Genomic DNA, 26,465 nt, shown 5'->3' with positions numbered 1-26,465 from the left:
TTTATAGAAGTAGGTGTAGTGGGGCTGCAGAGATTGCTCCGGGGTTAAGAGCATTTGCTGCTGTCGCTGCTTTTGTAGAAGACTCAGCTCTGTTCTCGGTGCCCACATTCAGATGCAATTCCAGTTCCAGAGCATCTGCTACTCTCTTCTCACATGAGACTTGCACATGGTACACATTCATACATGCAAGCAAAAGACCCATGCATATAAAAGATAAACCTGAAAAAAAGATTTAAAAGTGAGTACATTTGAGGTATTAAAAATGAGATAAGATCTGGATGGTGGCATATGCCTTTAACTCCAGCACCCGGGAGGCAGAGGCAGACAGATCTCTGTGAGTTCAAGGCAACCTAGGTATACGAGTGAGTTCCAGGATAGCCTGGGCTACACAGAGAAGGCCTGCCTCAAAAACAAAACAAAAAAAAAGAAAGAAAGAAAAAAGAGTATAGACACACCAATGTATGTAGATGCTTTATAAATATATGCAAATACATTATGAATATATGCAAATACATTATAAATATATGCAAATACATTATGAATATATGCAAATACATTATGAATATATGCAAATACATTATGAATATATGCAAATACACCAAAATATATGCAAGCCTTATTTTTATAAGAATATATTTAAAAATATATATAAATGCATATATGAAATATATATTTATATTATCTCTCTATTTTAGTTTATGTGTGGGTATTTTGCCTGCATGTATGTCTATGCATGGTGTGTGTAGAGGTCAAAATAGGGCATCAGATTCTCTGGAACTGGAATTAGAGGTGGTTGTGAGTGCCGTCTGAGTGCTGGAAGAAACAGTGCTCTTAGCCACAGAGCCATCTCTCTAGCTCCTGCTTATAATATCTTTAACAGATCATTGAAAATCGTGAAGTGATCGACTGAGTTATGAACCTAACACTTTACCATCTTCATCCAGTTTATTTTAATCATTTGGTGTTTATGTTTTCTGATGCAACTTAGTTATGTAAGACTTTTTCCAGTTCTTTGGCTCAAACAATGTGAGCGTTTGTTAGCATCCTACAGTGATTGTGTTTGGATTTGAAATGTGGCATCATCGGTGTTTCGGGGTGAAAGATCTTCACTACTTGATTGTGCCTGCTGTGACCTGAGGGCACAGGGACAAGCAGAACAAACCTGCTCCTTACTGGAGTGAACTGTCCATAGAGACATTAGACGGAGCAAAACACAAAAGCACTGACCATTCAAATTGTTTTTGCTATGGGGAAAATAATGTGCTATTACCAAAGGTACTTAGAAGGGCAGTAGGCACTCTACATGGGAGGGATGTTCAAGGAAGAACTCTGGACAGAAATGACACTTAAATGTCATGTGACATTCTTTATACGAGGGACAATATGTGTCATTGGAGTTGTTTAATAATTTGATTATGAATGGGAACTCTCCATGTATCTTTAAAATTAGATGGTGAGCTGTGGACAGAGAAAAGAGGATCTGTCTAGCTAGGGGGAATGCTTAGCTGAAAAGGCCACAAAGTGGGAAAATCCTTCCTTCTGTATTTGCAAGGCTGCAGGGCATCTTGAGCAGAATGCTTCAAAGGAGAAATGTCTGAGAGAAAAGAGATCTGTAAGGATAGAAATTCGAGGCTGCATGGCCGCATTAAGTTAGCCTCAATAGCTAGATGTACGGAATGACCATTAAGAGGGAACTATAAAAATGTCGGTTTTGAGAAGGAGTCTAATGATAGAACCACGCGTGTCCTAGGCTCAGGATGCTTGTGAGACAATGAGATGTGTGTAAGATGTCTGATGGGACTGCTAAATGCACAGCTGGATGTGGGAGCCTGGCAGGAAGACAGTGGGTTTGGCTGACATGCAAGCTTAAGAGTTCTCGGCCCCAACCATGGGAAGGGATGTGATCATACAGGCAGAGAGAATAAAGTCAACACAGAATAGAACTTGGGAGTAAGGAACCAAATTGAAAGTTAGTGGTCTAGTCCAGAAAGGGAAGTGGATGGAAGCCAAAGGAGGAGGAGACGTGGCTCCAGGTAAGCAGCATGCGTCACAGAGGAAGGGAGGTTCAGCAGGTTAGAAAGCACGGAGAGTTAGGGAAGATGAAGACTGAATCTGAGTTGCATCCTGTAGCTTGACCACGTGCACACGGTGAGGACTGAAAAGCATCCATTCGGATTTGGAAGCTGGAGACAGCTCCGCCGGCAGATGCTCACCTGCAAGTGTAAGAACCTGGGTTTCAGTTCCAGAACTCATGGAAGAAAACCAAGCATGGTGGCAAGCATTTGTAATTCCAGCACTGGGACACACACACATGCACATGCATAACAATATACACGAATACATATACACCCACATAGACACTACACACATGACCACATACATTCACACAGTGAAACAGACACATATACACATAACCATGTACATACATACAGGACCACACACACGAGTACACACACACACTAGACCCAAACACACACAGACACACACTCGTGACCCCAAACACACACACACACACACACACACACACATGTATGCACATACATAACAATATACACGCATGCATATACACATACATAGACACAGACACACATGACCCTATACACACATATGACCACATACATGCACACAGTGACACAGACACATATACACATAACCATGTACATACATAGACACACATACACACACACACAAAACCACTTGGAAGTCACCAATGAGTGACTGAAAAAAAGCAGCCCCTGTGTGCAGGAGGAAGAAACCCGTTGCATATTAGTAGAGTCCTTGATTCTGGGCAATCCTTTCGAAGCCTTGGCTAAAAGGGAAGCCAGAGATCTCTGCAATGCCATGAGGGAGATTCTAGAACTCTGAGAAGGATGTTTTTAGGATGGAGGAAGAGGGACGAGATTAGGCTTGCTGGCCAGTCGGGACCATCGGTCAGAGACATCCCTCAGGGAGATCTGAGTCTCTGTAATGACAGGAATGGTGACGTTCGTCAAGCAGGGCATTTGCCCACTAGATCATTTATAGCCTGGCCATCCTGGGCCTGTAATGTGCTGTATAGCTTGGTGGTATGCGGGTTCTCTTTAGACACTTGTTCACCAGGTGCTTTTAAAATATGGCTGCTCTAAGTCTTCAGGCAGCTCCTCGAGGAAGTTGGTTGTCACCTTTGTCATCTGCACAGGCAGTGAAGCGGGTTTGATGACACAGTAACTGCCACAGTCACACAGCTCGCAAGCAATACGGCAAGGTCTTCCTCCAACTCCGTTCAGTGTCAGAGCTTTGATTCCTAACCACGACCTTCACAGTGTCCTCTAATACATTGTCAAAATAGAGGCCCCTTTTCCACAGTAGAAAACTTCCACCGTAGTATCTTATGAGAACTCATTTAAAAAATTTGGTAGCTAAGTTTACAATTCTAAACTCAGAATTTTAGTTCTAAAAATTAAATTGTTAGTTTCCAGAAACTCTCATGACTATTAAAAAGGTATTACTATAATATGCCTCACGATCTATCTAAAAGTAGTTGAAGAATTCCTGAAGGTTTCAGTTTATCAAATACAAGTTTTATATGTCATTTAGAGAGGTGGATTATAGTTAATGCTAGGAGTTAGAGCACCCCTGGTGGTATTCATGTTTTTCTTTGCTGATAGGAATCTTAAAAATAAATTGGCAATTTTATAAATGGGTTATAAAATGTAAGTGTTTTGGTGGAATCTGTTATAGATGAGTACTAGTCTTTTGTGTCTACTCCAAGTGGAGTCTGTGCTCTTTATGGTACTTGTGGCCACACTGGTGTAGCAATGAGATGCCTCTTGAGAACACTGTGGGCCTGTTGCAGCGGCCTCTTCTTAGAACTGAAAGCAGCCTGTCAGAAACAGACCTGTTTCTGCATGTTCATGTGAGCAACACACACTGGAATACTTGTGTCTGCTCAGTTTTGATAACACCAGCTTATTTCTTTGCCGTATTCAGAGCTCTGAGTCTCTCTAGGGCCTTTCACGAGCATGGTGTTTCTCCGTGGGTTATCTTTACAGAAAGAGTAATGGCACCTGGTGATATGATGCTCTGTGGAAGCTAAGAAGTAAGAAGAGATGGTATTTTCTAAGTATGAGGCTCCTGTCAGCTGCCTACTTTATGTTTTAATACAGGAACCGTGCCTAACTTCAGAAACACGAAGTCTGTAATTGAAAAAGCTTGTCTAGCCCACGCTGTGAGGACTGGAGTTTCCATGACACCACAACAGGCCTTTTCCAACCTGCACTTGGCCCTCCTTGGCTTTGAAGTGTCCCAGGGAACTTCCTGAGTCCCTAGTTCCTTATCTGAAAAGTTCCCACTGTCGGAAAGATTTTTCGGATTTGAGTAAGACGTTTTCATGGCCTTATTGAGAGCTTGGCACGCTTTCATTTGAACTCCATCTCAGTACCACCCAACCTGACAGTACTGTCAGCATCCCACCTATGGCAGTGCCCCTATTTTAGTGCCACAGTGGCTGGCTTTTAGTAGCCACCAATTCATCCTTAAAAGATGACAAACCTGTTGTCTCATCCCTATGGCTTTATTTTGGTGGGAGCTGGTATTAGGCTGCTGGTAGTTTTGGTGCGTGTGTGTGTGTGTGTGTGTGTGTGTGTGTGTGTGTGTGTGTATGTGTGTGACAGCTAGATGAGTTTTGTAATATTTCTCTCTAAAATTTTTTGGGACTCCTCAGAAATGATCGGTAGTGGCTCTATAGCTCAGAGGACCGTCGTTTCCTATGGGATTGGGTCTTTCATCTTGTGTTTCCATTTCCTCCAAGCCACGGAAGTGTTGTCCTTTCCAGTAGTTATTTATTTGTTGCAGGCACAACATGGGCTGGAGCTACAAAATTACATCGACTTCACCTCTTTCACTAGGCACCTTATCCAGTGTGCCACAGGCTACACTGTGAGTCTACTGGTCCTTCTCGAAGTCCTTTCAGCATCCCGGACACCCCCGGGTGACTTTCCTTCATTGTTCAAAAGCGGCTGCTTGTTCAGAGATGTGATTTTCCATCCTTCTCTTGCTTTCCTTTGTGCTCAGCCATGAGTTTTTTTGCCCACCGAAACCTGACTCCCTCAGGTTGCATGCCTTCCTTTGTGACAGTTGAGGGGACTTGTTTTTGAAGAATGTTATATCCCCTTGAGCCATTTTGCTTGCATTCTCTAGCTATGAAATAGTATTCATTCTTTAATGCAAGAACTATACGAAGGACTTTCTAGAAAAGAATGCATGGTCTGGTATAATAACATTGCCTATAGTGGAGATGCAATGGGATAAGTTTTGGAAACAAGGTGATTGCCAAATGTCAGAGATGTAGGGCAGTAAAAAGGACTTCAACAAAACCTTGGCTAGCAAAGTGGGGTCGCTCAGATCTTTCATCCCACTGGTGGGGAGGCAGAGACAAGCAGAGCTCTGGGAGTTTCAGATCAGCACGGTTCCAAGCCAGCAAGACATTGTCTAAAGAAATATCATTGTATGTGTCAAGTGTCAGTGACCGTCTTCAGTGAGGGGCAGAGAAGGATGCAGGCAAAGAGCAGAGGGCGTGGAGGTGGTCCGCAGGCTTTGTATGTGACACCGACACTGATAGATGCTTTGTTCTCTCTGAGACGAGTGTGTCTTTGGGATAGTCCTTTCACACTGTCTGTCCAATAATTCTACGTGTTCCATCCTATTTAATTTATAGTCAAAGATAAATTAGAAAGGTAAGATGAAAACATCACTACTAAATCATCCTTCCTTGCTAAAATTTTGGTTGCTTCCAATCTCCCTAAATATATCACTTATTAAAGACAAAACCCAAGGAATCCCTATCAAAGATTCATGAAACAGTTCCAAGACCTATTTGCAACTTTTCGGGTAGCACACAGGCAGCAGTTTCTTCTTCTCCTACATATGAAAATTTCCCACTGAATTGGAGAAAGAGTCTAGTAGGCCACAACATTGCTTTTAAGCAGTCTGCTGTCAGTTAGTAAAGAGCCTTCAGCTAGAGGTTATGAGAGGCTAGCATTTGTAGAAGCTTAGAGATCAGTTTCCTGTGAGCTTTGACTGGTGGACCAGGTAAAATTCTCAACAAATTGAAGAGAAGTGTGCCAAGTTTACCCTCTGGAGAATTGCTGCTCCATGGGGGGTTCTTTATCAGGACTCCTGGAAGGTACCAGGAATCCAGGGCTCCTGTATGCATCACCTGATGATCCAAATGTCAGGCCTGTGGATTGACATTACACAGTCACCTCCCAGCGTCCTATGGTCTCTTGGCTACTCTTCTGCTGATATTCAACCTACTAACATTCTCTTACTTGTTTCTCATTTTCTCTAGAACTTCAGGGTGTGTGTGTGTGTGTGTGTGTGTGTGTGTGTGTGTGTGTGTGTGTGTGTTTTAATCTTACATACATTACTTTACACTCCTCAGGCATTATTGTGAAAAAAAAAGGTTGAACTTTTCCAATATATAATTTTGGCTCTAATCTGTTGAAGTTTTGGGTTCTAAAAATTTCCTGGTTTGTTGCTTTGAAGTCATAAAGTTACATCATCTGCATTATTTATTTAACTTCACTGAAGCTAAAATGAAAAGTTAAGAAAAGCTATAGCTGTCAAGAGGCAGTTCATGTGTGAGGCAGGACACTGGAGCTGCATGTGTGACATTCTGAGTGTGACACTCAGTGAGCAGAGAGCTAGACTCTCAGAAGTACAAAGTACTCAGGCTGGTCTTTGATTTCAGAATTTCAGTGAGGTGGAAAAAGGTTTCCTCGGAACTTAGGACTTTGACCCACCCCCACACTGGTTATCTGCATTTTCTGTATAACATAAACACACAAGCCCCAAAGAGCCTGCCTGGTTAGCCAATGCTGCTTCGAGATGTGTTGAGCTCTCCCCTCTAAACTCAGCACTGCCTCCAAACACAGCCTCTGTCTGTGGACAATGGCTGCAGCTCCCAGCTTAAGCCAGTCTCTGCCTGCCCTTCCTCTTGTAGGTACTGTAACTCTGTCTCCTCTGGGAGAAAGGAAGGAGTTGTCAAAAAACTGCCATGCTAAACTGGCTGGCTTTGAGCCAGCCGTTCTCAACCTGTGGTTGGTGACCCCTTTGGGCATGTCATCTAAGGCCGTTGTAAACATACAAATCTACATTACAGTCACAACAGTAGCACAATTACAGTTGCGAAATAGTAACAAAAGTAATTCTATGGTTGGGGGTCACCACAACATGAGGAACTGTGTTAAAGGGTCACAGCGTTAGGAAGGGTGACAACTACCGCTTTAAAACTATTACTCAAAAACACCGTGACTAAAACCAGTACCGAGGAATGACAAGGCCTTTAAAGTTATGTCACACTTCACTTTAATTCATGGTGGAAGGGCTTTGAAAGAAACGTAGGTGGCTTTCTTAGAAAAGTAAGCATGGGGACTTGGTTTTTCCCAGAGCATTCTTAAGAATCACCTGTCTGTGTGTCTCATTCCATGGGCAGAGAAGACAAAGTGACGAAAAGGTAGATGGTCCTTATTAAATATGTGTGCTCTCAATATACTTTATTATCTTGGTGCTATTAGGAAATATGAAAGGTTTGGAGTGAACTGTAGTCCAGGGCACTTGACCAGCATATGTGAGATTCCGAGTCTGATATTCAGACTGAAAAATAAATCGAAGAGATTTTATAACGAACAACTAAAGAGTTTTCATTTTCTGAAGAATGGATCAGTGGTATATGATTTACATGTACTTTGTTGTTCACTTCCGTAGACCTTTTGCGGCTGGGAAATAAGTTACCATTTACCTGAGCTGACCTCTTGGTGGAGGTGGGTTACTGAGTCATGGGGTTGCTATTTAACCAGGGTCACTGGACTCTTAGCTGGTGAGCCACAGACATTTGCTCCTAGGAGAGTTCTGCTTCTCAACAGCCTAAAGCCAGCCCCAGCTTTTCTCTTCCCGAGAGACCTGACCAAAGGCTGCTGAGAGATTGGCAACTCCAGAAGCTGATCTCCCACTCAATCCCTGGCAGTCATTGGTTCATGATCTTCTGCCAAGTCACAGACGTGCCCTTTGTCATATGATAAAACCCACCAGCTTCCCTTTTGGGGGTTGGGGAGAAAGCTCAACTCACCGGCCTATATCTGGGAGTCATTTGCATAGGGGAAAAAATCCCTTACCTCTTAAAGCAAATTTTACTAAAAGTAACAGAAAAGAGATAAAAGTGTCTTTAGGGATTTGCTGGTTCGTAGGAAGTTAAAGTCCAGGAGTAGATTTGTCTGTAGATGCTCTTGGATCAGCCCTTCAGTGTCACATGACTCTGGATGCCTGTAAGGAAGCCCTCTCATTCTTTGGGCTTTTCTACTCTTTGTTGCTGCTGACTCAGAATCCTCCCTTGTGCAACAGCAGGTACTACTGGGGCATTTACTTGCTGGTCACTCAGGTCCAAGGTGTCCTCTGATTGGATAAGGTCCAAGAGCTTTCTTGGAGCAGGCCTTGCAATTCTGAAGCTGGGAAACTTGCTAGGCTCAGATATGAGAAATGTTTTGTTTCAATTCTGTTCATGGGATAGAGTCCCACCCAAATCTACCACTAAGTGAAGGGTATGTTTGAGGTGGGACAAAACACCAAAGAGAAATAGAGTATTGGGTAGGAACAGGAGTTCTGCTTTCTTGTAGTGTGCAGAGCACAGAATTACTAAGCGTACTTACAATTTTTAAAAAGCAGAATGAAATAGACCAAGTATGGGTGAGACATGGGGGTGTGTTAAGAATTTTTTTGGCAGTGCTAAAATTCAACCCAGAACTTTACACGTGCTTGTCATGTGTGTCCCTCTGAGCCCTATCCGAAATCCCTGCCGGGTGTTTTGGAGACCAAACATACACTTGTTAAGTCCATTGTTAAATACATATTTCTTGAAATAATTTCTATTGAGTTTCTTAGTTGAGATTCTGTGATTTAAAAAATACTTCCTGGGAAAGGAAATGGAAGAGATAGTTTAGTAATTATTGTATCACTATAAACTATTTGTAACTCATTTACATTTTTAAATATTACAACTCCTTGTAGAATTTAGAAGACCTAACTTATAATTTACTGATGAATTGCCCCTGAAAGAATATCTGAATTAATATTAATATAGATAAAGTAATATATTGATACATTAGTGTATTGACAGGGAATCCTGTTTGCTTACACAATAATAATAATGATCATGATGGGCAATGCTGAATTTTACTTTTTTCCTTGGCCTTCACGAAGTTATAATGAATACATAAGTTAGTTCCTCTTTTCACCGGACTCCTTAGGAGGATGAGCGGGAGTCTGTGTGAGGATGACTGAAGGGTCTTGGACCATTAGCAATACCAGTTTTTCTCAGTTTCACTTTTGTCTGAGTTACAGTTGACATACTCCTGGAAGCGCCTCAGAGATAGTTGATGCTGTGTTTGTTCTCTGCCAACTGATGAAGAAGTGTTAACCACCCCAGCTTTTCATCCAGAAAATTTTAAAGTGGCAACCCAAGCTGAGTTTTATCATGCTCTATCCAGGAGCATAAAATCCATAGGACATTCGAAAGACCATGACTCAGGCCTTGTAAATGTTTGAGGTACAGCACATGTATTAGAGGGGGTTTATATGAGTAAACCTTGTCATTTGAGTACAGCTATCAAAAAAACCCCAACTAACCAAAAACAATCAAACAACAAAACCAACCAAGCAACAGCTGGAAAAGCCGGTAGAGTAGCTCTGTGGTGTTGCGTTTGTCTAACGAGGTCTGGGCTTAATTTACAAAGCCAAAAAAAAAAAAAAAAAAAATGGCCTTTTGGTAAAGATGTTGTTAGAAACTGTGCTAGGACAGTGTTTGATTTTTCAGCTTAGTCAGTCAGGGGATAAGGCTGGTATCATTCTTGTCCTCAGTGCAGCAAGTGAATTATAGACAAAGAGTTCGTGGTAGGACACTGTCCAATCTCAGGAGCATCCTGTGTGCCACTCAAAATACAACAAGCCCCCAGACATCCCTGTATCCTTTCAAATGCACTTAGATAGAGTTCAGTTTCTCACATTACATTATGTAGCACAACTTGGTTAGAACTGTTGGTTTTTAATACCTGTGGCAGATGAGATTCCAATTCCTGAAATCTAACTGGTGGTCTCAGAAACTTGAAGGGGAAAGAAGGGAGAGCCCATAAATTCAGTGCTTGACTGTGGTGTTCCACATAGGACGGGCGTCTGTTCAAACCGCGGCACCGGTGTGGAAGCCTCCTGGGAGCACACACAGGAGAGAACTAGTCCAGCTGGATAGTTTGTAATTAGCTCATCCTAGCTTTCCAACGCTGGCATTTATTCATCTTATTTTTATATTTTTATTTTATTCACTTGTTTATGTTCCATTTTTAATTAGTTATTTTTATTAATGTGTGTGTGTGTGAGAGAGAGAGAGAGAGAGAGAGAGAGAAGGAAAGAGGGAGGAGGGAGGGAGGGAGAGAGAGAGAGAGAGAGAGGGAGGGAGGGAGGGAGAGAGGGAGGGAGGGAGGGAGGGAGAGAGAGAGGGAGGGAGGGAGGGAGGGAGGGAGGGAGGGAGGGAGGGAGAGAGAGAGAGGGAGGGAGGGAGGGAGGGAGGGAGGGAGGGAGGGAGAGAGGGAGAGGGAGAGAGAAGGAAAGAGGGAGGGAAAGAGAGAGAGAGAGCGAGAGAGAGAGTGAGAGCGAGAGAGAGAGAGAGAGAGAGAGAGAGAGAGAGAGAGAGAGAGAGAGAGAGAGAGAAAGAGAGAGAGTGCACAGGTACATGTGGAGGTCCTTCTGGGGATGGAAAGAGAGGTAGCTGTGATCTGCCTGACCTGGGTTCTGGGAACTGAACTTGTATCTTCCCAAAGAGTAGTACTGCTGAGTCATGACTCCAGCCTCTGTGTCCCACCTTTAAATGTAACATATGTGGCTCACATAATATGTAACTGGTTTTGTTTCGGCCTCATCTCAGCAGAATCACATTCAAATAAATAAAGATGGGGAAAATAATCCAAATACGTGTTATGCCACTTCACAACTGTAATCTTGCCACTGTTGTGAATAGTAATTTTTTCCCTATGTTTTCTGATGGTCTTGGGTAACCCCTGTGAAAGGATCATTTGTCCCCTTCAAAGGGGACAGAATCCAGAGGTGGAGAACCACTGAGTTGAAAGCTGGCGATAAAACCCCTCACATTGCTGTGTTTCTGCTTGCTTTTCACTGAAATGTACATAAGAAAAGAGTTCTCCTAAAAGAATTTTATTACAAGTAAATCACATGTATCATTAAACTATGTTTCAGCGTTATTTTTCATATAAATTTATTAAATATAGTCAGAGAGTAACAATCATTTTAAATTAAAAAAAAAAAAAAAAAGATCTATCCCATGATACCCCCACCAAAATAAGATGCCTGCATACACTAAGGAACTGTATCAGGGAGCAGAAAGAAGGTGCGGGCTAGAAGAGTTTGAAAGGTTGGAAAAGGCTGTCTCCAGCCCCCATGTTAGATCACAATATGGTCTCACAGTAGTCATGGGTACCTTAACTGGGACCGACTGGACTGTGGACGGCTGGCCCTGTCAGCAGTCTGCCATGGGAAGGGCTCATAGGGTGAGGGGTTGGGAGCTACTTCTAGAACCCACTGAGCTCTTGTCTCCTGATAGATAGGGCCAAGGGGAGGGGCAGTCATTGTCTCCTGTGCTACCTACTGATCAGGCTCCAAGGGTGGGTCCAAACCCATGGTCACATACACAATGTTTTTGGCTAAGCTCAGTGAGTCACAAAAGAATACAGAGAGCTTTGGGTGTGGGGAAGGGAGTTGTTGGAGGGTTGACAAGGGTGGTGAGAGGTGATTGAAATCAGAATGTACTGTATTTATATACAGAGCCGCATGGGACAGAGTTAATCAAGCTGGGGGATTGTAGTTTTCCAAGAGAAAGTCATCCTTGGCTTTGCTGTAATCAAAGCCCTGAATAGCGACCGTCTATCAGATGGAAACAGTGCACAAAGGTGTGACCCCTAGAAATGATGCATTTACATTTTTCTTCCAGCATCCAGACTTCCGAAAGGCAGTTCTAGCCGCACTGCAAACAGAAGCACAGTCTGTGATACTCTTGCCCCACGCTGGGACGTCAGAGCAGCTGCTGTTCACAAACATTGTGCTTTTCCTTGTGGGCTTTGTCATTGGCCGTAGTGAACCTTGTCTTGTGGCCTTGGCGGTGTGTTCTTTCTGCGTCGTCCTGTCTTGAGCTTGGTTGCTAAGGCAGAGGTGTGATTCTCTTGACGACTCAAAGCTGAGCTGGGTCTAGAGATGGAACCTGCTTGTGGAGCATTTACCTAGTGTGCAGGAGACCCTCGGCTCCTGACCCCACCTCTGAAAAGACAACCTGACCCCAAAACCCATACCACACTGTCACAAAATCTCATATCCTAAGAATGTCAGGAGCGGTGGTTGACCACCTGAGAAAATATAGTGGAAATCATGAAAATATAGCTGTGGGTTCAAAGCCAGGCTGGGCCACAAAGTGAACCTATGTCTTAAAAAACAACCTTTAAAGAAACAAAAACTCCAAAGTAAATCTTTATTGCCGCCTTCGTATTAAAATATTCACATCCTAATCTGTCAGACCGGGAATGTTCCCCTTCATGGCAAAGGAGGCCATGAAGATAATAGTAAGTAGAGGTTCTACAGATAGGGAGGGTGTGTGACCCTGTGCACAGTCCCACGTGCACCAATAAAGAGGCTGAGGCCCCCAGACTGCACAAGGGAGAAGCAGGGCAGAGAAGTAAGAGTCATGTGCTGCCGTGTCAGGGGCGAAGGAGGAAGTTCTAAGAAACGCAGGTCTGCCAGGCAAGCACAGAGATTGGGGTTGGTGATCCTGCCTACTTCTTGATTTCAGTCTAGTTCCACTGATTTCAGACTTGTGGTTTCCAGAACTGTAAGACACGGTGTGTCATTTTTGGTATTTGCTTTGTTTTGTTATTAGGATTTTTTTTTTTTTTTTTTTTTTTTTTGGTGGTGGTGGTGGTGGTGGTGGTGGTGGTGGTGGTGTGTGTGTGTGTGTGTGTGTGTAGGTCAGAGGCTAATGTGTAGGAGTCAGTTTTCTCCTTCCATGTGGGTCCCAGGGATTGGACTCCGACCATCAGATTTGGTGACAAGCACCTTTTCCTGTTGAGCTATCTTGCCATTTCTACTTAGCTTTGTGCTAATTTGTTACAGTGGCCATAGAGAATTTTGCTGCTAGTCAGTGAATCATAGGAAAATAAGTAAGACCCTGGATAATATTGTAAAACAAAGGTGGGCGGGCAACTTGTAATTCTTAGCATTTCTGTTTTGGACAATGTTTAGCTTAATTTGCTGTGTTTCTCAGCTTATTTGGGGTTGATAAATCATGAAATCAATATGCAATGGGCATGTTTACATATTGACCAATTATCTATAGCATAGTGACTCAATTAATATTCTTTTTGTCCCTCTTTCTCTCCATTCCCCTCTTTCAACTTCAGTTTATAGCTAGGAGAAATATCTCTTGAAATGATGGAACAATTTTTTTTTCAATTTTTGTGAGTTTATTGGTATTAGGAGTATTTTGTAGCTTACTGTGGGTTTATCTGAGTGTAACCTACTGTATCCTGAGGAACACCCGTACGCCCACTCTCCTAACCGTAGGCTGCCCTAGAACTTTTCCAGTCAGTGACCTACCACCTAGATTTTCAGAAAATGGAGCCATATTGTTCAGAGGGCCATTCAACATGCAAAAGCCTGGCTTGTTTTTTAATAGAAGGCAAACATTTTACCCAGCATGCATCTACTCTGCAGTCTTAGCATTGGAATCCTGGCTCCCGGGGGGTTTGCTGAAAAAGCCTCAGAAATGTTCCAGATGAAACCACCCCGAGACTCCTCTGACAGAAAAGTCTGGAGCTGTTTCTCACAACCGTGCTTTGGTTATCAGAGGTGCCTAAGAAATATCGGGCCGTCTCTGTCTCAGTACCGGAAGAACCTCCTAGAAAACAGACATGTTCTTACCGCTTGCCTTAGCATCAAATTTGTTGGCCTTTATTAAAATGCAGTTGTTCCTTGAGGCCAGGGGAAGTTTATGTGCCTGTGTATCTATATGCAGAGATATAATTACACATCTCATCCTAACTCTCGTGGTCTTTTGTTTGTTTGTTTTAAATTTAACTTTTTACTTATTCACTTTATGTTTTGCTCAGCCCCCCCCACTCTGGGTCACCCCCTCCCTCCATCCTCCCCCATGTTCCTCTCCCCATCTTCTCCCAGCGGGTATGCCCCCGCCCCACCTTGAACTTCCTCTCCCACTGAAGCCAGACAATAGCACATATCCCACATACACACGTGGGCAACAGTTTGGGGGATATCTCCCACTCCAGTTGTTTGGGACCCACATGAAGACCAAGCTGCACGTCTGCTACATATATGTGGGGAGGGCCAGGTCCCGCCCATGTATGTACTTTGTTTGGTGGTTCAGTCTCTGAGAGGGTCCAGGTTAGTTGACTGTTGGTCTTCCTGCAGAGTTTTTATCCTCTTCCTGGCCTGAAATCCCTCCTCTCATGGTCTTCAGAATCCACCCTGTTTTAATTTCCTAGTGAATTTCTGATTGGGGGTGGGAAGAATCTCATTTTGATGACTATACATAGTGAAGAAAAAGGACGCGTCATCTAAAATTTGTGGTACCGGAGAGGGATCCGTCTATAGGTTTTCCCAGTGACTATTCAGAATATTTGCTTTTATTTGGTCACAATTCCAATACAGAATTTTCATAAATATTTTTATAGATTTATTTTATTTTTAAGTGTGTGTATGTGTGTGTGTGTGTGTGTGTGTAAACCTGAGTACAGTGTTTTCAGAGGCCAAAAGCAGGCATAGGATCTGTTGGAGCTGGAGTTATGAGCTGAGCAACACAGGTGTGCAGTGGGTCTTTTGCACATGCAGTCTATGTTGTTCACTGCTAAGCTTTCTCTAGCTCCTCAAGTGACTTATAAAAAAAACTACCCCACCCCTTAAGTTTGATTATAGTCAGCAAATATCACAATTTTGGATTTGTGGAGAAACTGAACGTCTAATTTAGAAAAGCCTAAGCAGAACTAGAATGTAGAAAGTGGTGTTCTTTTAGGGATAACAAGTAGTCTGTCGGTGACCGCATTCACCGCAAAGTTAAGAATTTATAGAAAGTGAGAAAAAGAACGCCAGCCGGCATTCATGTCTGTGATGTGCTGAGCACCGTGGTGTTGTCTGGGCTGCGCTTTTTATGTTCTCTCTTTACTTGGATCCTTACAGATCTCCCAGTGAAACAAAACCAGCAGCAGCAGAGACGTGGCTCATGGTTCCCCGCTCCTGTGAGCCAAGCACAGGCTGTGTGTTCAAGATCAAGCCTTTCTTTCCTGTACCATTTAACCATCACAAAAACCAACCAAAGCTTTTATGTCAAAGACGAACCCAAGGTCTAGACTTGGTAACTTGTCAAAGATATACACCCAAGGAACACTGGGGCATAAATGACTTTATACAATTGCTGGACTCATTCTTTTCCCTTCTTGAGCTTATATGGGGTAAGAGTCAAGCTTAGAAAACCTTCTGTAGGTCAGAAGGTCTAGTGACAGGGTGTAGCTGGAGAACTGAGGGACAAAGTCCTTTGAGGGAGACAGATCAGTGCCTCTGATAATCAGAAAGGAGTGGGATAGGGTGGGTTGCTGTCCACAAACTCACTGCAACCGTTAAGGTCAGAAGGAAGGTTGTACCACTAGGTAAGAGTTTACAGAATGTTGCCATAGCTACTGATATTTATTATGTTTCTATGGGTTCTTGCTTTTGTGATTATAAAAGATGCCCCTGCTTCATTTTGAAAGAGTTCAGCACCAAATTATATAATTATGGAAGTTCTACCTTCCTTAGTGGCCAACTGTAATCCTGAATCCACCAAAACCTACCTGTGAGTGTTTACCTGTGTGTGTGTTTACCTGTGTATTTACCTGTGTGTGTGTGTTTACTTGTGTGTTTATCTCTGTGTGTGTTAACCAGTGTGTGTGTTTACCTGTGTGTGTGTTTACCTGTGTGTGTGTTTACCTGTGTGTGTGTGTGTGTGTGTGTGTTTGTTTACCTGTGTGTGTGTTTATCTGTGTTGGTCTGGGAGGGGTTTTTTGTATTTTTCATTTTCAGAAGATGAAGTAACATTAGAATATTATTATGTAACATTTTTATGAACTGTAACTGACTACATCTTTTATGTTAGAATTTATTTCCCTAGAAGTCAGTTTGAGGGAGAAGTTTTGTGTAAAAGGACTCACTACACATCTTTCCTGGTTGGTCAATTTTGGCATTTTATGATTTTTCTTTCTGGAACTATTAGCCTCAACTTGTAGAGCAGCTGCTGTTTTGTTTTTTTTGTTGTTTTTTATTGTTGTTATTGTTAGCTTATCTTATTATTTTTGGTTTTCAAGAAATTTTATATGTGGATGATACAGCCTATTGAGTTCTGGACTTTCCCAAGTGTGGACTTTGACGGTGGAAACAGATGTGAGTCTTAAGGCAAACACAGAGAAGTGTAAGACTTTTGAGTAGGTTTACTGTAGATTTAAAAATATTTGTTATACATCAGAATAGCTTTAGAATATTTCCTAATTTTCTCAGCCAAAGCATAACTGTTAAAACCAGGCAAGACCTTAAGAAAAATCTCAGCCCCTTGTCTGTTTACTTTGCTGTGATTACAAAGGAGGTCACGGAGCTGATTACTGGAAGGACCAAGATGAGAACCCAGATCTGTACTGAAATCAAACTTGAGCCAGCCCCTCTTCAACCTTGCCAAGACTATGAGGCCATTCCGTTTCCAAAGAGCTGGTAGAATTTCCAGCCCGGTTCATCCTACTGTAAAGTCAGAAGAGACCATATTGTGCAAACACCCTTAGCACAGCAGCCAGACAGCCTGTGGCACTGGAAGCCAGCCTTGACTTGTGAGCGCCTGTGACTCTGCCCTGTGACCTTGGGAACTGGTCCCAGCTTTTCTCAGCCTTTTTTATCTATAAGAAAGATAAAACTGCCTGCTCCTGCATTTGTAACTTACACAGACAGTTTTGTAACTCCGCCCCTTAGCTTCTGTTAAAGAAAGATCTTCGAAGGTTTTCTTTTCTATTTTTAGAGATGAGGTCCCTCTTTGTAGCCCAGGCTGTCCTGCATATAGACTAGGCTGTCCTAATCCTGCAGAGATCCAACTGTCTCTACTTCCTGAGTACTAGGATTAAAGGTGTGTGCTACTAAGTCCTGTCAAGTCTACAAGGTTTCATTGATCATCTTTATGAAAGAGTAAAACTCAACTTTTGAGCAAACGTATATGCTCAGTTCTTATAGAGTGACTCTTCGTTGAAATATTTCTCTAAATATGTAAAAAATTTAGATGCCTCTTATATGTGGTATAAAAGTTTAAAACTAGAAAAAGAAAATACAGTAAAAATTTTCTCATTTTCTGTTCTTAATAGCTTTATGTTTTTGTAAACTCAGTGCATCATGAATTTTGTGTTCCTGTAGCCTATAGACAGCCTGGGTATATATTCAGTGGACGTGGAATACAATTCTCACCTTCCCTTCTTCGCTAATCTCGGCGGTAGGGCTGCAGTCGCTGTGAGCAGAAGTGTTAGCAACAGTAGGGTTGTTCTGACTATGCTTTGTCCAATATCACTGCTAGCACAAGTCCATTAAGCACTTCAAATGTATTGTTTTATATGTTAACAATATTTTTAAAAATTGGATTATTGCCATAATAAAGAAGATTTTTATTTTTCTTGTCTTGTGACGGTGATAAAAGCTCAGGAAGCATAAGATGCGATCGTAACATATTTTTCTTTTTTTATTAGATACTATATTAACTTTTCATTTATAATTTTTAAGCTTCACATTATGGGCCTCATTCCCATTCATTTCCCCATCCCTTTGTATCTGCCCCCTGACCTTGTGACCCTCCCCCAACAAAAGTAAAGAGCAAAAGCAAGAAAAACCAAACCCAAGAAGACATCTGGCTAGTGAAGCTATGCTGTGTCCGTGGGTCACAGTGTACCTCTGTCCACGTCTGTACTTGGAAATGCTGACGGCAGTGAGCCGTTGGCCTTGTTCGAAGCCTCTGGCTTCTGCTGCACTGTCAACACTGGATTCTCACGGGGAATTCTCTCAGATATCCTGTCGTCGTCCTGTGCCGTGGAGACCCTGCAGCTTCGGGTCCGTAAGACACCCTTCCACACACTCAGTTCATTGATGAGGCTGTGGCTTTACTGGCTGTTTTTGCACTGCTGAGAGCTGAGTTCAAAGCTTCGTGAATGCCACGTAAACACCATCCACAGAGCTGTATCCCTATCTCCCCCCCCCCATTTAAAATATCTTTAGTCATAACATAGCATGCTTCTGTTCGAATGCAATGTCTGCTGCAAGAGGTGGACATGCATTCTTGAAAACACAGTAGGAATTAGGAACAGGTGTGAAGAGGCACGTATGCAGGGGCATGATTTGAAACAGCGAGTGGGCTCCTTTGTGTAAGTTGCCCATTCACAAAGCAGCAATGGAGCAGTCAGCGTGAGCCTTCCCTCGGCCTCAAGCATCCAGTAACAGTGGAAGTCCTTGCCCTCAGGATGCTCCCTGCAAGGGCCCGGGCATGCTAGTTTCACAGTACTCTGTGTTGCTCGTAGAGGAAGGTTTTCAAAGCAGGTCTGATAAATGCCAGTGCGCCAAGCTTACTTCCTATAGTTTAGGACGCTGGTTTCATTGGGCAATAGAAATTATTTAACAGTGTCACACAGTTCTTCTGGTAGCTGTGACAAGGACAGTAACAGGAGAGACTGAGGGACACTTATATCCTGAGTGCCTTTCGCTTTACTGTTCAAAAAGCGGCAGATTCCCAATAAACAAGCTCTTCTGAATGCAAGAAGATGGGGAGTCCAGACCGTGCCTCACGTTGCTCCTGGGGAAGGTCTGTCTCTATCATCTTCCTGTGGGAAAACTGCTAAGTTCGAAGTCCACCGTGACCAGATAGCCTTTGAGTTCTGCTCAAAATGGGACAGTCCCTTGCTAGCAGCTTTTCTCCTTCTCTGACCTTGTCTGAGGAATTCTAAGCCCCCACACTCACCTCTACCTGTGAAAAGTCAGGGAGCCTAAAAACCTGAAGTTCTCCATGCTAATGAGTTATTCAGATAGGCGCCCTAGTCTTCAGCCAATGAACTTTCCTACCTGGGTATTCCACCTGGCAAAGGGTCTTTAATCCCTGGCTCACCCTCAGTAAAGTATATGCATTCTCATTCACCATTAAAAAAAAGCGAGGACCCTCTCTTCATTAAGGATCATGCTCAGTGGGATGGGAGGGCTTCTCTAGGAGAAAACCTTCTCGTTCCCAGTCCCTCCATCCTCTGGGAACTCGGAACCAAACCAGGAGCCACTCTTGTCCTGTGCTCTGCTTTCCCCTTCCTGCCAGGCACTTGGGGATGCCCTAAGGGGAAGTGCCTACCTGGGACCCCCATTTCCAACTACCAATGGCATGCCACCCACACCTGGGTACATCGGAGACTGGGACCACAACAATCCTAGCAGTGTGCTAGTGGTGCTCTGAGCACCCCTGAGAGGAGGCAGGCTTGGCATGGCATCTCCCCTCTCTGCTGGCTTTCCCATTAGCTCCCTCAGTCATCACACTTAGAAATTACTCTGTAAGGCAACGGACACTGTCAATAGGACAAAACGGCAACCAACAGACTGGGAAAAGATCAATCCTACATCTGATAGAGGGCTAATATCTAACATATACAAAGAAATCAAGAAGTTAGACTCCAGAGAACCAAATAAACCTATTAAAATGGGGTACAGAGCTAAACAAAGAATTCTTGACTGAGGAATATTGAATGGCTGAGAAGCAGCTAAAGAAATGTTCAATATCCTTAGTCATCAGGGGAATGCAAATCAAAACAACTCTGAGATTCTACCTCACACCAGTCAGAATGGCTAAGATCAAAAACTCAGGTGACGCAGATGCTGGTAAGGATGCTAAGAAAGAGGAACACTTCTCTGCTGTTGGTGGGGTTGTAAGCTGGTACAACCACTCTGGAAATCAGTTTGGCAGTTCCTCAGAAAATTGTACATAGTACAACCTGAAGACCCAACTATACCACTCCTGGGCTTATACCCAAAAGATGTTCCAACATACAAGGACATATGCTCCACCATGTTCATAGCAGCCTTATTTATAATAGCCAGAGGCTGGAAAGAACCCAGATGTCCTTCAACAGAGGAATGAATACAGAAAATGTGGTACATTTTACACAATGGCGTACTAATCAGCTATTAGAAACAATGACTTCATGAAATTTTTAGGCAAATGGATGGAACTAGAAAATGTCATTCTGAGTGAGGTAACCCAATCACAAAGGAACACACATGGTATATACTCACTGATAAGTGGGATCCATTCCATATACAGTCACAAAACCCAGACAATATTGCAAATGCCAAGAAGTGCATGTTGACAGGAGCCTGATATAGCTGTCTCCTGAGAGGCTCTGCCTGACAAATACAGATGCAGATGCCACAAGCCAACCTTCAGACTGATCACAGGGACCCCAATGGAGGAGTTAGGGAAAGAACTGAAGGAGCTGAAGGGGTTTTTAACCCCACAGGAAGAAAAACAATATCAACCAACCCAATCCTCTAGAACTCCCATGGACTAAAACACCAACCATTGAGCACACATGGAGGGACCCATGGCTCCAACTGCATATGTAGCAGAGGATGGCCTTATCAATGGGAACATCATGGGAGGAGGAGCCCTTGGTTTTGTGAAGATTTGATGCCTCAGCATAGGGGAATGCTAGGGTGCTGAGACCGGGAGTAAGTGAGTGGGTGGGTGGGTGGGTGGGGAGCACTGTCATAGAAGCAGGGGAAGGGGGGCATAGGAGGTTCTGGAGGGGAAACCTGGAAAGGAGATAACATTTGAAATGTAAATAAAGAAAATATCCAATAAAAAAAAAAAGAAAAGCATTATTCTGGCTTTTCTACAGTTTGAATGTTATAGTACAGTATAGTACCATTTTGATAATAAAACAATAATCATATTGGACAAGTCATCCTGGCAGAGCATCTGACATACCTTTGGGAGAAGAATAAGAAGAGAGGTAGACTTGAGGTTTAGCAGCTAGAAGGACAGGGTTTAAATGGAACAGTGGGAGGGAAAGATAAAATTTATTATTCTGGTACTTGTGGTTTATTTTAAAGAAAGTTTAGTCTAACCAAATGAAGATTTGTTTTCTTTACTTAGGCCTTTAGCAATCAAATGTGAAATGTAATCCAGTGCTTTGTAGATGACCTCCAGGTCCAGTGAGAAACCCTGTCTCAAAACATGAGGTGGGCAGTTATCCAGGAATATACTGAGTGTCGGACACTGGCCTCACACACATACATACACATAAGTGCACATACATATGTAACACCTCACAGAGAACATACACATAGCGCAGGCATACACACACACACACACACACACACACACACACACACACACACACACACACACATCCTCAATGAAATAAAAGAAGTTTGTTTTGCTACAAGACGTCTGCCCCAGTTTATCTCAGTATAGGTATAGCAAATTCCTATTGTGAGAATAAAGTTACCCTGTTAGATGTCGACTCCAGAAACAAAGGAGGAAACTTAAAAAGCTCCCGAAAGCAGGATATGAGGACTATAAACCTGACCACCCTCCTCAGGCTGCCAGGTCCTCAGCTTGGAGAAGTGGTATCTATTTCTGTGATTAGAAGGAAGGGCTTCCTGTCAGGTTCCAGGAATCCCTCTGATTTCCAGCTGCAGGGCCACAGTGTTCCAGTTAGCCACAATGATAATGTCCAAAACAACAGATCACTCTATTCAAAACAAACGCTAATGTTAGAAATTCTAAAGCACTTAAAAATGCACTGTTTTATTCTAAACTAGTTTGGTATTGCTATTTTCTAGCATTTTTTTCCCTTTTGAAGTAACAGCTGTTTGGCTATATCATTGACAATAATATTCTGTAAGGACAGAGATGAAGACAATTGAAACAATATATCCCATTTTGTAATTTCCATGAGTGAAAATTAGCGTCTAATGAGATGTTCCCAAACACTGCGGCTGCTCATCAAAACACGTGCCCCAGATCAAAGTGGATTTAATTATCACCGGGAGAGGGTGAAATGGGGACATCAAGTGGAAAAATCCAGAACATGAAGAAGCCATCGTATCTCATGAGAGAGATACAGAACTAATTTTATGCATCTGCTTTCTTCTAGAAAAAAAAAAAAAGACATTTTTGAATGATGTGAAAGGTTCATTTCTAGCAAGTTTTGATGAGCCCATGCACAGAGAAGAATCATCCTGCCCACTCATGACCAGCATTTTGAGAAGGAAATGAGATCTTTAACAGAAGCCAAGCCCTATACAGAGATGTTTGATCTCTCCACAGAGCCAGGGCATTGCAAGTTAAGCTTTATATAGTGATTTGATTGGAAAAGTTATCTTTTATTAGAGGTATTATCAGAGCTAACTTCATGAAGAGCCGCCTATTTTTTTAAACCAATAAAGTGGCTTAAAACCTGATAGAAAATAACAATGTGCTCACTGAAAATAATCCCTTTTTGCAGTTCCCTAACATTGATTTGTAATCATGTGTGTTCGTATGTGTGTGTGTGTGTGTGTGTTCAAACACACAAAGAGATGAGATGTGTACGATCCTGCACATTTTCCCAGCTGTCTTGTCTTTTAGACCATTCATACAAGTCGATGAAAATCTTAGAACTGGCTTTCTTGGTGCTCAGTGAAAGACACCCTATAGCGCCCTGGACCACTTCCTTCAGCTCTAGGCCCCCCACCTTGTACAGACACATACATGCCTCATGCCTGCTGCCTTGGTCTCCGTGAATTCATATGTACATCACCCCAGTGGATTTAAAAGGCCTTGTTTACTTGGTGTGTTCTGTTGCCTCTGGCCCTTATGTTTCCTGCCTCCTGTTCTACATGGTACTCTGAGCCCTGAATGGAGAGATTTGATATCAATTTCTCCTTTCGGGCTGAGTGTTCCAAAGCCTCTCATTCTCTGCATGTTGCTTGGCTGTGGGTCTCCGTATCTGTTGCTATCTGAGGCAGAAGGAAGCTTCCCTGCCGATGGCTGATTACAGCACCGGTCTGAGTATCCCATAATGTCATAAGGAACATTCTGTTGCTATTTTCTCTCTCTCTCTTTCCTTTCTATCCTATGTCTTTGGGCTTTCTAGTATCAGGTTCTTGGTCACCCAAAAAGTGTTGAGTATGGATTCCATATCCGGAAGTGGGTCTTAAGTCAAATCTGACATTGGTTGGTCACCCCTCAAGCTTTGGGCCACCATTGCAGTGTTGTAACTTGCAGGCAGGACACCATTATAGACGCAAGGCTTGTAGCTGGGTTGGTGCTGTATTTTTCTCTTTTGGTAGCATACAGACTATCTTCCTGTCTGGATCAAAGATGCTAGCTCAAAGGGGTGAAGATGTTATGTTCAATAAGCTGTGTAGGTGTTTTCTTCAGCTGTGGAGCCCGAGGTGAGAGAACTGTGTATCAGAATGCGAACTTTAAATCTGAAGTCTCTTTCTACCCAGGCAGAAGGATCCTAATGTCAACGTATTTACACTTAAACAGAGTGCCCAGGTTCAAGATGTTCGAGGCCTTATGTAAAAACTTGTGCTCTCTAGAACACAGACTTTCTCAAGGACCTGTTGACTAGAGGGTGCCTTCCTTGGGAAACATTCGCAGGGGTTGTGGGGGGCTAGATTTGGCGAGTGATGATTCAGCTCATGCACCATGGCCTAGGGAATAAAGAGCCGAAAGCAGCATTGAAGATGTGCACTACGTTATCAGCCAGAGCCCATCTTAGTCATCACAATGTTTGCCCTTAGTGTCTTTTCTGCACTGTGACTAGGGCATTGGAGATCTCGAGAGATGTAACACTATAGAACTCTTACCATCTGTATAAGGGAAAGAGTTACACAAACCAGAGTCAGGGGTTAGAATTCTTGATTCTGCCTTTAAGCCAGTATAAAACACATTTCATGCGTGCTTGCTCAGAAAACCACAAACACTATTAAAATCCTGCGATGCCCTGAGAGGCCTTATAGATGGGTCACTGTATCTTGATTTAATAACAATACTCATCATTTCAGAGCCCATAGGAAAATGTCATTTCCCTTAGACCTAGAACGTATGCTGTACTCCTCTGAGCAAAGACCTCCCCCTGCTCCCTGTCTTCATGTTAGAATATTTAAGTGGTTAGGAAAGAAAAATAACTTGAATAATTTCATGAGACTCTCGTCTTTAAATTATTACCTCCTTCTCCTCTTCCTTCCTCCCCTTCTTCCTCTTTCTTTTTCCTTTAAGTGAAAACAGAACTGAGGATGTGAGGATGAGGCTCCGTGGTGGCATGCTTGCCCACCATGTGCAAGCACTTGGTTCAATCCCAGTCCTACCAAAAGAAAGGTGGAGGACTCAGGCTGGAAGCCTGGAAGCCCAGTGCTTCCAAGTCTGGGGCAGGATGTGGGGGGGGGGGGAATATCAGAGAATGTTTTATGTATAATTCTACTTCAGAGACCCACAGCGTAAAGTTAAGGTGTCACATAATGACTCCTTCACTGTTTCCCCCTTCTCATTTATAGACTAAAAAAGAAAAAACAAGCCAAACAAAATGCAGAGATCGCCTCAGCTGCAGCCGCAAGGAATCATTCCGGGAAAGATGATGCTAATTCAATCATTTTGGGACAAGACAAGTCCAACATCGCAGCGGAGGGGGACCACGGCACTGATGAGAAAAAGAAGAGAAAGAACAACCAGTTAAAGGAGATCAGGCGCACAGAACTGAAGAGATACTACAGCGTTGGTGAGTACTCCTTACACCGTGGAAGCTGTCATAGGCTGAGCATAATGGCATCAACTAAAGTCCCCGTGCTCAGGAGGAAGAGGCTGGAGGAATGGCAGTCACAGCCTGGAGACTCAAACTGTAACACCCATAGCAACAACAAACTGTAATAACTTTTAAGCTAGATGTGGTCATCACAAATTTGAAGCCAACCTGGTCTACATGGGGAGATCGAGGTAGTCTGTGCTACGTGGGTAAAATAAACCCAACCCTATCTCAAAAATAAACAAAACCTTCCACCTTCAAAAACCAAAATCTGTAATGGCTTGTCAAAAACGATGATTTTTATGAGATAACATTTCAATAACAGTGCAGCGTATAGCGTGAGTACTCCATGACCCTGGCTTTGTTGTGTGCGTTACGTGATATAAAAGATAGCTATGAACCAATAAACTGCACTCAGCATGGGACATTTGTCGTCCAGCAGTGGCCTACCACGTGCTTTGTGCTGACAAGTACTCCTGTAGGAGAAATATTTTTTTCTTTTGTTTTTTGTTGTTGTAGTTTTGGGGTATGTGTGTGTGTGTGTGTGTGTGTGTGTGTGTGTGTGTGTGTAGATGGCCTTGCCTGTGCTTTCTGTGGATCAGAGGTTGTCTTCAGAATCTTCTTTTACTCTCTCCTTTATTGTTGAGACCAGGTGTCACTGAGCACAGGTCACTCTCTCGACTGGCTGGCCTGCTAGCTCCAGGAATCCTCCTGTCTCTGCCTCACAGCCCTGGGGTTTCAGGAGGACCATCAGTCTGTTCAGATTTTTACATGGGTTTTGGGAATCAAAATTCAAGCACCCCACTGTACAGCAGGCACTTCTCCTGCACCCCCAGCCAGGCTTCTTTCCTTTCCTTAGTGGTTTTATGCATAAAAGTCCTGACAGTAGTGATTGCGGTGTCTGGGGAGGAAACAAGGCTTAGCATGTGCCAGCTAGAAACAGCCACTAAGCCCAAAACCCCTCATTACGTCCATGATGATTTAGAGTTTCTTAGACTAGCCATTGCTGTAGATGCACAGGAATAATGACTTGTCTAACTTACCCATCTCATACGGGCCGTTCTGTCATATGCAGACCTGAGTATAGTTCAAAGGGCGTGCAAAGAGAGGGTACTAAGGGCCAGAGACATGGCTGGATATTGCCAGGCAAAGAGAGAAAAAGATGAAGCAGTGCTCAAGGGAGCATCCCGCAGCTAAAGAGGTGGGACAGCGCTTGTCAAGGTCATGCTGACCTTCACTGAAGTGGCAGTAGGAGCTGCCTCAGATGCACTGCTCCAATGGATGAGTCTGTCCTCAGCCATGACCACGAGGCTGCTAGCACTGCAGAGGGTAAGTGGCCTACGGCTAAGCTGGGGCAGTGAATGTCATGCCATAAACGCAACGTGCTTGTAAATACTGTACATCCAACCCTAGTGAATGGGGCTCTCCAGTAATCAACATGCTTACACTTAAGATTTAAAACATCAGCATACTCCACGACTCCTGAAAAGAAAAGAAAGTTAACCAGGTCACATCGAGCCCTGTTTTATATGACTTCTTGCTTTGTTAGTC

General features: G+C 43.2%; 1 protein-coding gene across 3 annotated transcripts in view; it reads left to right on the top strand.

Annotated features, from left to right (window-relative positions):
• The window catches only part of NCOA7 (nuclear receptor coactivator 7), a 122,766-nt gene that overhangs the window by 15,579 nt on the left and 80,722 nt on the right, over positions 1-26,465 (top strand). For all 3 annotated transcript variants that reach the window (XM_080929645.1, XM_080929644.1, XM_080929643.1), the window contains exon 2: positions 24,670-24,890. In XM_080929645.1, coding sequence (XP_080785771.1) covers positions 24,670-24,890 — 221 coding nt within the window. The remainder of the gene's footprint in view (positions 1-24,669; positions 24,891-26,465) is intronic.

This window comes from Micromys minutus (assembly GCF_963924665.1).
Source record: "Micromys minutus genome assembly, chromosome: 15".
NCBI lineage: Eukaryota > Metazoa > Chordata > Mammalia > Rodentia > Muridae > Micromys > Micromys minutus.
Note: the sequence above shows the minus strand (reverse complement) of the source record. Positions and strands in the feature narration are given on the sequence as shown.